Source organism: Piliocolobus tephrosceles, chromosome 2 (genome assembly GCF_002776525.5).
Source record: "Piliocolobus tephrosceles isolate RC106 chromosome 2, ASM277652v3, whole genome shotgun sequence".
NCBI classification, from domain to species: Eukaryota; Metazoa; Chordata; class Mammalia; order Primates; family Cercopithecidae; genus Piliocolobus; species Piliocolobus tephrosceles.
Window position 1 is genome coordinate 100,436,739 of NC_045435.1, and position 12,947 is coordinate 100,449,685.

Genomic DNA, 12,947 nt, shown 5'->3' on the forward strand with positions numbered 1-12,947 from the left:
AGATAGATAGATAGATAGATAGATAGATAGATAGATAGATAGATAGAAAGATAGAAAGAAAGATAGATAGATAGATAATAGATGATAGATACATAGATACATAGATGATAGATAGATGATAGATACATACATACATAGATACATCGATAGATGATTGATAGATAGATAGATACATAGATACATAGATACATAGATAGATAGATAGATACATAGATAGATAGATAATCAGATTGTTGTTCAGTGTATGCTTCTGCCAGCCATGTGGGAGAGGGTTTATTTTATCCCACATACACATACTCCCATTCAGATGTCTCTTACTTTTAATATTTGCTAATTCTTAAAACACACACAAAAAATCTTTGTTTTTATTTGTATTTAAAACAGTAAAAAAATCGATAACTCATCTTCCAAATATTAAACAAAAGTCTTATTTAGGAAAAGGAAGAACGTGCAAGAGGCAGCCCCTGGCTTCATCCATCTCAGGGTGGCCAGCTTGGGATCTCACCTCCTATTACCCCTGCAGGGCTCCAAAGGGGATGGGCGGCACGCCTGGACCATGAAGCACTTCAAGAAACCAACCTACTGCAACTTCTGCCATATCATGCTCATGGGCGTCCGCAAGCAAGGCCTGTGCTGCACTTGTGAGTAAATTTCGTTCAAACCTCTTTCCCCCAGGCACTATCTTGTTCTGCACGTAGTTGGTTGATCCATTCCAGGGAAAATGTTGGTATTTCTGCTTCCCAGCTTGAGGGACCACCCATATTGTTCCAACAGAAGGAGTAAAGTGAGGCCTTCATGTCCTGTTTTTACTCTACCCAAGTCTAGTGGACGGGTCTTGGACTATTTATTATTGGAGGCTTTTTATGGGCCACTGACTCGCTAGAAAAAATTATTAAAGTTGGCACATAATTTAAAATTTCTCATACTACCTTTATTTGGGTTTTCTAGTCAATATTTATTCTGGATATGTTCAGAGGAAACTTATTTTTTAAAAACTAATAAGCATTTGGGGCCAAGTACGGTGGCTTACACCTGAAATCCCAGCACTTTGGGAGGTGGAAGCAGGCGGATTGCTTGAGGCCAGGTGTTTGAGACCGGCCTGACCAACATGGAGAAAACTTGTCCCTACTAAAAATACTAAGGTGCTGGAAAGGATGTAGAGAAATAGGAACACTTTTATACTGTTGGCTGTAAACTAGTTCAACCATTGTGGAAGACAGTGTGGCAATTCCTCAAGGATCTAGAACTAGAAATACCATTTGGCCCAGCCACCCCATTACTGGGGATATACCCAAAGGATTATAAGTCATGCTGCTATAAAGACACATGCACACATATGTTTATTGCAGCACTATTCACAATAGCAAAGACTTGGAACCAACCCACATGTCCATCAATGATAGACTGGATAAATAAAATGTGGCACATATACACCATGGAATACTATGCAGCCGTAAAAAAGGATTAGTTCATGTCCTTTGTAGGGACGTGGATGAAGCGGGAAACCATCATTCTGAGCAAACTATTGCAAGGACAGAAAACCAAACACTGCATATTCTCACTCATAGGTGGGAACTGGACAATGGGAACACTTGAACACAGGGCGAGGAACATCGCACACCGGGGCCTGTCATTGGATTGGGAGGGGGGGAGGGATAGCATTAGGAGATATACCTAATGTAAATGATGAGTTCATGGGTGCAGCACACCAACATGGCACATGTATACGTATGTAGCACACCTGCACGTTGTGCATATGTACCCTAGAACTTAAAGTATAATGAAAAATAAAAATTAAAAAATTAAAAATAAAAATACTAAGAAAAAATTAGCTGGGCGTGGTGGCATGCGCCTGTAATCCCAGCTACTCACGAGGCTGAGATGGGAGGATCACTCAAGCCAGAGGTTCTGGGAGGCAGAGGTTGCAGTGAGCCGAGATCGCACCACTGCACTCCAGCTTGGAGGACAGAGTGAAACCCTGACTCAAAAACAAAAAAACAAACAGAAAATCATTTTACATTCTGTAAATGCAATGGGAATTAAAACTCTACAGTTGTTTCACTTTTTAATTCCTTTAGTAAAGTCAGAGTGGAAAGGTGGGAAAACTACAAGTGGTAGAGGAAAAAGCAGAGAGGAAGACTAGGAAGGCGGACAGGAGAAAGGGATGGGGAAAAGAGTGATTAGAAGTAGGAAAGAAGGGGTCACAGGGAGCAGGAGGAGAAGGCAGAGGGGCTGCAGCAAGAAGGCATGGCAGGCACCAGAGTATGTGGGTGCAAAGCCCTGCCACCCACCCCATGAGGTGGACAGTGACACTCAGCCTGAACCCACCAGAGATCGGGGAGCTGCTGCTGCAGGGAGGCCCCTTGGCTGTGATCCAGGTCGAAGTGCTTCATTCAACATGCGCATGTGAATGAGGCAGCAAGTGACCTCAGCCACAAAAGTTGCCTTGGCAGAGCTGGACCCACTGTCCACAAAGACCAAGCATCAACGGGCTGAAGAAGGGGCCCACCAGGCCTGGCGTGGTGATTCATGCCTGTCATCTCAGCACTTTGGGAGGCCGAGGAGGGTGGATCACAAGGTCAGGAGATCAAGATCATCCTGGCCATCATAGTGAAACCCCGTCCCTACTAAAAATACAAAAATTAGCCAGGCATGGTGGTGTGTGCCTGTAATCCCAGCTACTCAGGAGGCTGAGGCAGGAAAAACACTTGAACCAGGGAGTCAGAGGTTGCAGTGAGCCGAGATCGTGCCACTGCACTCCAGCCTGGTGACGGGGTGAGATCCCATCTCAAAAAAAAGGGGGGGGGCTGTACCAGTCTCCCCAGTGCCAGTTCAAACCCAGCTCTCACCCACATTTTATAGATAGATCTCATTCCCATTAGATTCTAGGTCCATGGGCCTCTGCTGTTCACATAATGGTAGTAAAAACAACAGCAATAATATATGGAGTGACTACTCTGACCCAGACACATGATGCCTTACACAAACTGTCTCATGTACTACTGCAACATCCCTGCAAAGAGAAAGAGGCCATTTTCTTCCCTTTTTACAGAATACACTGAATTTCAGAGGGGTAAAACAATTTACCCAAGGTCATGTGGATTGTTACAGGGGTCTGCCTAGCCTTAAAAAGCCCTGGCCTTGGCCGGGCCCGGTGGCTCATGCCAGTACTTTGGGAGGCTGAGGCGGGCGGAGAACCTGAGATCAAGAGTTTGAGACCAACCCGGCTAACGTGGTGAAACCCTGCTTCTACTAAAAATACAAAAACTTAGCTGGGCATGGTGGCACATGCCTATAATGCTTAGAATCCCAGCTACTCAGGAGGCTGAGGCAGGAGAATCGCTTGAACTCGGGAGGTGGAGGTTGCAGTGAGCCGAGATCACGCCGTTGCACTCCAGCTTAGGCAACAAGAATGAAACTCTGTCTCAAAAGAAAAAAAAAAAAATAGCCCTGGCCTTTCTATCCACTCTCCAATGTCCCGGGCATGCAATACAGTGGCACTGGCATAGCCATGAGGATGATGCTGCACACTACCCTTCAGCAAAAAGCGCCTTTCTGGGGATGTGTTCCTGCAGCGTTCACTGCCTACAGAGGAAGGGAGCGAGGCCGGTGGAGGTGCTGCCGCAGCGGATAAGCAGGGACTATCTCCTCCAAGAACGATTGGAGACTATTTTGAATTTCCATTAGAAAAGCCCATCCCCATGTGTCCCCTGCCCCACACCCACCACCCAGAGGGAGGTACAGGCCTTGGCGGGGTGGGAGAGCAACTGGGCCTCTCCTACGTGGCCATTCACAAGCACCTGCCTTGACTTTTTTTTTCTTTTCAGACTGTAAATACACTGTCCACGAACGCTGTGTGTCCAAAAACATTCCTGGTTGTGTCAAAACGTACTCAAAAGCCAAAAGGAGCGGCGAGGTTGGTGACATCTACTGCCTTGTTCTACTGCATGCCTCATCCAGGAAACATGTCCATCAACATGCATTTCTGGGCAGGAAGCGTTGCTGGGAGCGTCCTCCAGTCCCTTCTCTGCCTTGAGGACCACCTGTAAACCATCTCGTTCATTCATCAATCCATTCAGCACCTTCCTGGTGCCTGCTATGTGCCAGGCTCCATACTAGGGGGTACATGGGTTGTAAGAGATGCTCCCCAGCCTGCTCAAGAACTGTGCTGTCTAGGAGGAGAGACAGGCATATAAGCAAAGAACAGAGTAGTGAGATGTGTGCTACAATAACACAGCTGTGTGGAAGGTAGAGTGCAAGCACGGGGAAAGTTGCACAAAGGAGCTGTCGTTGCAGTTGTGTCTTGAACACAAATTGGGAGGACTTCATGAGACATCGAGAAGGACCAGACTCTCCAGGCAGAGGAAGCCTCGTGTGTAAAGGCATGAGACGTGGCTTATTCCGGGATCCATGCTTAGTTTGGCATAGCCGGGGTAGAGGATGCCTAAAGGAAAGTGGCAGGAGGTGCACTCAGAAAGTGGTGAGATCTGGCCTGAAGCAGGTCTTGTGAGGCCAGCTGAGTGAGAAAGGTGTTTTCTGTGTAGCCAGGGGCTACTTAAGAGCTTCAAGCTCAAGAAGATGTGATTGAGTTTGTGAATTAGGTTAATAGCTCTGAGTGTGATGTGGGAGAGAAATCAGGGGAGGGAGACTCTTCCAATACTTGAGGCAAAAGGCAGTACTGAGCTGAGGGCCCGACTGTGGTGGGATCCACACTCACTGCTGTAGGATGGTCCTGTGCTGAGGGTCCCCCAGGCCATGCCAGTTATTAGGTATTTTGACTGTCACGCTGGCTAAAGAAGAGAAAATGAAGGGAGAGTTTGAGAGGTAATTTGGAAGTACCACCACCATGATCAGGACATGGTGATGGGGATGCAGAGGATGAGACAGGGGAAGAGGTAGAGAATGGCTCCCAGGTTTCTAACCCTTTGGCCATTGGGTGATGCCATTCTCCAACTCTGGAAATAGACTTACCTTAAAATTAGCAGGGAAAGGGCACTTTGCCTTCCTGCAAAGGGAAGATTACATGGAGGAGTGTGAGTCAGGAGATGGTTAGCAGTGAGAGTGGTACCCAACCCTCCTGCAGAAGGACTCCTGGGAGAGAAAGGCGCCTCCTAGGATTTGTGTGCATGCCCCGTGGACACTGCATGGTCTCATCCACACCATCTGCACCACCCCATGCACACCCTGCTCCATGTCCATGCCATTCACCGGGACACATGGTGTACCTGCTGGATGCAGGCCCTAAGCCTGCACTCTGGCCACCTGTCACACAGAGAACAGAGTGAGGCCGATGAGGGGCCGGCAGGGCACACTCATAACCTTCTCAGCCTGCAGAAGCAACCCCAGTCTTTCACCATCTCCTCGATTCCAAAGAGAATGGGGAAGGCAACGTGGTGTTGGGGGAACGGCTCCGGACTTGGGATCAGAAGACCTGGCTAGGAAACCCTACTTGGCCATTCACCAGCCTTGGAACCTAGGGCCAGTCAGTTCACCTCTCTGAAACTTTCATTTTTTTCCTCTGCAAAATGGAAATAATAATCTCAGAGCAAATTCAATGTGGCCATGTAGATGACAGATTAATTAGCAAACCGAGTTATTTACACCCTCGGAAGTGCAAGGCACAAGGTGATAAGCTACCAACCAAACTGACACATTTTCTGGAGCAATAATTTTACCAAAAACATTCTTAGGGGAGGCCTTAAGCAATTTAATTGCTAAGTAATTTAAAACATTTATTATTGGACAGAGTGCAGTCACTCACACCTGTAATCCCCAAACTTTGGGAGGCTGAGGAGGGCCAATAGCTCGAGCCCAGGAGTTTGAGACCAGCCAGGGCAACATGGTGAGATCCTGTCTTTACAAAAAGAAAATATAAAAATTAGCCTGGTGTGGTGGCATGTGCCTGCAGTCCCAGCTACTCGGGAGGCTGGGCTGGGAGGATCGCTTGAACCTGGAAGGTTGAGGCTGCAGTGAGCTGTGATCATGCCACTGCACTCCAGCCTGGGCAACAGAGTGAGACTGTCTCAAAAAAACACATTTATTCTTATTTAATACAAACCTGGACAGAATTACATGAATATTTCGTGGGTTTTTAATACTGCGCTTGTAGTTAGGCACTTCAGGGTATGTCCCCCACCTTCTCCTAGAGTCCGTATCTACTTCCTTCTGTTATTTGTGGTACCATGGTGAAAATTTTCAAGGGAGAATTTTGGTGAGAATTCCTCAGCCTCCCAGATAGTGGGGCTACTAGCAAGCTGCTGTTGCTTTAGCTGCACTGACACACACATACAAAAACATCCCCACCATTCCCACCTGTTTCCAAATGCCTAGCCTGCCCTCGTGGTATTTCCTGGTCATGGAGCAGATACAACCAGCTCTCCAGGAAACAGGTGTGAAAAGCACCAATGGACCCTCACTAATTTCTTTTGACTTTTCTCTAATTTCCTTCTAGAGTGCTTTTCAGTCTCAATTTCACATTGTAATCACCCAGAGTGCATTAAAACATATTAATCATGTGCCCCACCCTCAAAGACTCTAATTGATTTGCTCTGGAGTGTCTGCTGGGCATTAGGACTTCTAAAAGCTCCCCCAGGTGCTTCTAATGAGCAGCTAAGGCTGAGGAAGGAGAAGGGTGTTACCCAGTTGTGTGTACCCCCCAAAGGGCCAGGACTGTCCCAGGGAGGCCCTTCCAAACATGCTATCTCATTGCATTGCCCCAGTAACCCCAGAAGTGGGGCTTCTTATACCAATTTCTACAGGTCAGGGACCTGACACTCAGAGAGGTCTAAGAACTGGCCAAAGGCCACCACTTCAAAGAGACTCCAGCCAGTTTTGTCTGTGGCCCACCCAAACCCTCCAGAGTTCCTCTGCACCACGCTGCCTTCCACAAGAGGGCGCATGCAAACACATCACTGCAAGGAGTTCTGCAAGACAAACAGATGGACTGCCAGACAAGATGCTGCTCAGAGGCCTGCCTGCCCGGGCGATTGAGCTGTTCAAATGTGGCAAAGCAGGTTTTTAATCTACTTCGATTTGCATAATGGCAGTTAGGCAGGGAGGAACCACATCGTGCCATTAGGCAAAGCAATCCAACTCCAGTAAGCATCCTCTACATAGGAAACAGTCCCTCTGGCTCTCGGCATCCCCTCCCAGATCCTTCTCCTCCAGCCCAGGGCCTCGGGGGGCATGGTTCTGCCGTTTTCCCTGGCATCCTTCGCTTCCCTCCCGCAGGTGATGCAGCACGCATGGGTGGAAGGGAACTCCTCCGTCAAGTGTGACCGGTGCCACAAAAGTATCAAGTGCTACCAGAGTGTCACCGCGCGGCACTGCGTGTGGTGCCGGATGACGGTGGGTTGGCGCCCAGGGCGGCCCTGCTTCTTTTCAATGTTTTTTTTTTGCCCAAGCTGCAGCCCAGGAGCAGTGAACATCCGGCCAGAGGGCACGAGCAGAGCCAGGGGAGCGAGGGAGCCTCACAGCCCCTATGCAATGCCCTCAGCCTAAGGATGCTCCAGTGAATTACCAAGCTGCCCGGAGAGAAGGCACCCCCGAACCAGGGGAGTGAGGACTGCTGAAGAAGAAGCTGGCCAGTCCACTGTCTCTGTGGCCTGGCAGCTGGGATCCGCAGGCCCGACTGTGAACTTCTTTCACCTGGGTGTCACCTGGGGCCGGGGACACTGACAGAGTGGGAGAAAAATTGGACAACAGGAACATCATAGGAGGGGGTGCCTGCCCTGAAGGCACATTCCTCAGAGCAGCCCCACTGCCAGGGCCAAAGGTTTGGACCTGCTGCCACCAGCCACCGCACATGCTGTGTCCACAGCCCCACTGGACACCCAGAGTGCCACTGGCAGCCACTGAGCTGGCCGACCTGCCCGTCAAAACTCAGTGCCAGCTCTTGTCCTTCTTCCCAGGTATCAGCCTCAAAATGTAGATTTCTCAAAACCAGACTGCAGAACTCTCAAAAGACAAAGGTTGAATCACAAGGTTTACTCTCAGCCATCCATGAGTTTTTTCATCAAGATCGCCCTCCTCCCAGAGTCTCGGGACCTGGAGAGCACACATCCAAGGGGGCTCTGGAATCAACACGGGGTGCCACACTGAAGGGTCACAGGCTGGCTCATGACCCTGTTGCTTCAGTAGCCATGAGCAGCTCTTGGCCTCCTTGTTCTGCCCACAGCTGCCTTTGCACCCTTAACCACACACACACACACACACGCACGCGCACACACACGCACAAACACACACACGCACACACACACACACACGGCAATACTGTCAAAGTCAGCAGTGCATCAGGATTTGGGGGAGCACTAGACAGCTCGCCTCTCCCCAAAACCTCTCCACCTTCATGTTTGATGTTTCTTTGCTCACTTTCGCTCACTCTCTTTTTCATTTTTTTCATTTCTCCCCGCAGTTTCACCGCAAATGTGAATTATCAACGTTGTGTGACGGTGGGGAACTCAGAGACCACATCTTGCTGCCCACCTCCATATGCCCCATCCCCCGGGTGAGTGCTCCTGCCCTGGCGAGGGCTCTAGCTTCTCTGGGTTCTGGTTTCAGATGCAGGCAGCTTTCAGACATTCACATCCCTCACAGGGCTTCCCTGACAACTCTTTGGGTTTGTGTTTTCTTTTCTTTCTTTTTTTTACTATTATTTTAGGTTAGAGCATACATGGGATGGTTTGTTACACAGGCAAACACGTGTCGCGGGAGTTTGTTGTGCAGATTATTTTATCACCTGGGTGTTTAGCCAGTGCCTAGTCGTTAATCTTGTCTGCTCCTCTCTGTTGGGTTTGTGCCTTCAGCATGTGCTTGAAATAGGTCAGCGCTGCACAGCTCAGATTTTGAGAGAAAACTTCTCTGACCAAACTGTTTCCAATTGCTGGCCATCCCGAATGCCCTGAAATGACCCATCAAGGAAAGCACATTTGTTCTAAGCCTCTTGCAGGCAGAGCACAGCACACACTACCTATGTGTGGCCAGGCTCCCAACCTCCCTCATCTCTGCCAATCTCCCTGCCACATCCAAACCCTATCTCCCTCTACCTCCTGAGTTTCCACTTGGGTGTCTCAGCCAATTTGGAAATGAAAGCAGCAAAATTAAGCTCCTTTACCCCCACCTGACACTTTGTCACCTGTGTTGAAGACTCCTCTTTCAACAAACAGCAACACTTAACCATGGCATCTTCCCATCTTAATAATGTTGCAAGTCCCACTCATTCCTCACATCTCACTCTGAACTTGACCGGCTACTTCTTCCTCACTAAAAACCTGAGAAAAAGGCCAGCCACAGTGACTCATGCCTGTAATCCCAGCACTTTGGGAGGCTGAGGCAGGCGGATCACTTGAGGTCAGGAGTTCAAGACCAGCCTGGCCAACATGGTGAAACACCATCTCTACTAACAATACAAAAATTAGCCAGGCGTGGTGGTGAGCACCCTAAATCCTAGTTACTGGGGTGGCTGAGACAGGAGAATCGCTTGATCCCAGGAGGTAGAGGTTGCAGTGAGCCGAGATCACACCACTGCGCTCCAGCCTGGGTGACAGAGTGAGACTCTGTCTCAAAAATAAAAATAAAAAACCCTGAAAAATACCAACATGTTGGAAAATCATTTAGCAATATTTACTGTATTGGATATAACCAGACTTCATAACTCAACAATTCTCTTCCAGCGCATCTACCTGGAAAACCCAAGCATTTAGTCCACCAAAAGACATACACAAGAATGCTCATTGCAACTTTATTCATGACAGTTAAAAACTAGAAACAAGTAAATGACCATTAACAGGAGAATAGATGAATAAATTGAGGCATGTCGGCATCTGGCATTCATAGAATGGGAAACTACGTTGCAATGGGAAAGAACAAGCTATGCATAGAGTAAAAACGTGGAGAATCTCAAAAGTATAATGCTGAACCAAAGAAGCTAGACTCAGAAAAAGATATGCTCTATGAATCCATTATATTAAATTCAAAAGCCAGGCAAAACCCATATGGTATCAGGAGTCACAACAGGGTTATGCTTGAAGAGGTAGTAGTTACAAGGCCAACCCCATATACAAAATTCATCAAGTCACACAATTTAGATTTGAGCATTTTACTATATGTGAGAAAACCTTAATAAAATAAACATTAGAAAAATAAACAAGATAAACAAAACCAAGAAAAATGACATCATCATATCATTAGATAGTGCTCAGCTGAAAAGCCAAGCCTATGGCCCGGCGCGGTGACTCACACCTGTAATCCCAGCACTTTGGGAGGCCAAGGGGGCAGATCACGAGGTCAAGAGATCAAGACCATCCTGGCCAACATGGTGAAACCCCGTCTTTACTAAAAATACAAGAGAATTAGCTGGACGTGGTGGTGGGCACCTGTAGTCCCAGGTACTCAGGAGGCTGAGGCAGGAGAATCGCTTGAACCCAGGAGGTGGAGCTTGCAGTGAGCCAAGGTCACACCACTGCACTCCAGCCTGGTGACAGAGCCAGACTCCGTCAAGAAAGAAAGAAGGAAAGAAAGAGAGAAAGAGGGAGGGAGGGAGGGAGGAAGTAAGGGAGGGAGGAAGGAAAGAAGGAAAGAAGGAAAGCAAGGCCAAGTCTAAGAATTTGCTTCTCAGAGCTCAAGCTTCTAAATCAACTAAGTGGAATTCTGCCAATTTCAGTGCTCCCCATTATGTGCCTTGCCTCAAAGGTAAAGTCAGCCAGTGATGTCATCACTGGAGGCTTTGAGAATCCTAGAAAAAGTCATAGGGGTACATTTCTTTATTTAGGTCAGAAGCCCTATGTTGAAAAACTTGTCTCCATACTACACTAGCTTTCTGATCTCTTCATATCAGCCATTTGTTTTTCATCTGATCTCTCTCTTTGTATTAGTCTTCTTTTTCCAAAAGATGCTTGTCTTTCCTTTCTTCTCACAGGACAGACCAGGTGGGAAGTCTGATGGCTGCGTATCCACCAAGGGTGAACTTGTCATGCAGGTACCTCATGAACTCTAAATCCGATTGCACTTTCTAAGTTGTTCCAGGGCTGTGGCGGGCAGGATGGGGTTCAGGTGCTGTAGAAAAGCATCTCATCATTTGCCTTCTCGTCTGACCAGTTATACCACCCAGGAGGGCATTTTTTTCTGGTCTCTTGAGTTACCTTTGACAGCCACACTGTCAGCGAGTGGTGAGAGGAAAGGTTGGCTGATCCCATTGCTGGTCTTCTTGGGCTTTATTACTATTTTAGGAACAAGTTACAAAAAACTTTAATATGCAGATGTCCTAAATAATAACAAAGATGTGGCCTAAAAATAGACAATGGGTTTTCCAGGATTGCCAAGCTGTCTCCAGAACATGATCTGCCAAAATGAAGCTAACCAGATCTAAAAGTTCTTCTTAATCCTTAAATGTATACTTAAGAACTCATTTTTTTACTTGGGTTCACCAATTAACATTTTTTGTGCCTTCCACAGAGTTCCAAGGAATGCAGGGAAGGCAGTCTGGTGAGGAACAAAGAGTATTAGAAAAGGAAATAGAAAATCGGGGCCTCCTGCTCTGCCTCTGAGCCTTAAGTTTCCTCCGCTCAAAGGGGACACAGTAATCCCTACCTTGCCCACCTCCCAGAGGTGCTGTAAGATTAAATGAGAACATACAGATTCACGTGTTGTGAAAAGTAAAACAGGCCAGGCGCAGTGGCTCATGCCTGTCATCCCAGCACTTTGGGATGCTGAGGTGTGCAAATTGCCTAAGGTCAGAAGTTTGAGACCAACCTGGCCAACATGATGAAACCCCGTCTCTACTAAAAAAACAAAAATCAGTTGGGCGTGGTGGGAGGCGCCTGTAATCCCAGCTACTCTCGAGGCTGAGGCAGGAGAATCGCTTGAACCTGGGAGGTGGAGGTTGCAGTGAGCCAAGATTGTGCCACTTCACTCCAGTCTGGGCAACAGAGGGAGATTCTGCCTCAAAAGAAAAAAAAGAAAAGTGAAACATAAGGCAGAATGGGGGGAGAATCTTAACATGTGAGAAAGCTCTAGAAACCTAGAAGGGCAGAAAGGTGGGAAACACACACAGGCACACACACATCCACACCCAATACATGTATGCCAGTTGTTTAGGGTAGGCAGCCAGCAGGTTGTGTTGCATCTGTTATGATGGGACAGAGTCCATGCTGTAGGGTTGGCTGTTAAATACGTTGAATGTCATCTCCAGAGGTGAGGAATTATTCCTTAGCCTCCAAGATGCTTTTGGGCATCACATAGTCACCCTGGGCAGGTGAGACAAATTTTTTAGATCATTGGGAATGCTACTGTCCTTTTCAAACAACATGGCACTGTGTTTGCTGGACTTTTAGCTTGAGATCTGGAAAAGCAGGCATTAGATATTGAATATGGAGCAGAGCTGCACCTCCACATTGGTGTATCCTTCCACTGAACCCACAAGTATTTGCTGAGTACCCACTCTTGTGTCTGGTGCTATACGATCCTTGGTAATAGGGTTACATACACCCCACTCTTCTCCCAAAGCATTTTAAATCCAGTTGATGTTTTGAGTCATTTATCTAAGAAAGTTAAAAGAAATACAAATGAACAACAAAAGAAACTCCAGAAAATAGCACAGGGTTTGTTTGTTTGTTTGCTCGCTTGTTTGTTTTTTGAGATGGGGTTTTGCTCTTGTCTCCCAGGCTGGAGTGCAATGGTGTGATCTCAGCTTACTGCAACCTTTGCCTCCCCGGTTCAAGCGACTCTCCTGCCTCAGCCTCCCGAGTAGCTGGGACTACAGGCATGCGCCACTACACCCGACTAATTTTTGTATTTTTAGTAGAGATGGGGTTTCACCATATCGGCCAGGCTGGTCTCGAACTCCTGACCTCAGGTGATCTGCCTGCCTTGGCCTCTCAAAGTGCTAGGATTACAGGTGTGAGCCGCCGTGCCCGGCCAATAGTACATGTTTTAAGTGCAATCATTTTAGT

The 12,947-nt window shown here is 47.6% G+C and overlaps 1 protein-coding gene across 12 annotated transcripts in view; it reads left to right on the plus strand.

The window, feature by feature from the left end:
• DGKG (diacylglycerol kinase gamma) overlaps positions 1-12,947 on the plus strand; it is a 215,063-nt gene that overhangs the window by 85,732 nt on the left and 116,384 nt on the right. For 7 of the 12 annotated variants that reach the window (XR_002725462.1, XM_023187580.2, XM_023187587.1 and 4 more), the window contains 5 exons: positions 524-641; positions 3,828-3,916; positions 7,231-7,347; positions 8,414-8,506; positions 10,916-10,975. Coding sequence is in view for 11 of the 12 variants with exons in the window: in XM_023187580.2 (XP_023043348.1) it covers positions 524-641; positions 3,828-3,916; positions 7,231-7,347; positions 8,414-8,506; positions 10,916-10,975 (477 nt within the window). In the remaining variant the exon portion in view is untranslated. Of the gene's footprint in view, positions 1-523; positions 642-3,827; positions 3,917-7,230; positions 7,348-7,731; positions 7,911-8,413; positions 8,507-10,915; positions 10,976-12,947 lie in introns of those variants that run through there. The other 5 variants (XM_023187581.1, XM_023187584.1, XM_023187583.2 and 2 more) reach the window with 4 other exon arrangements.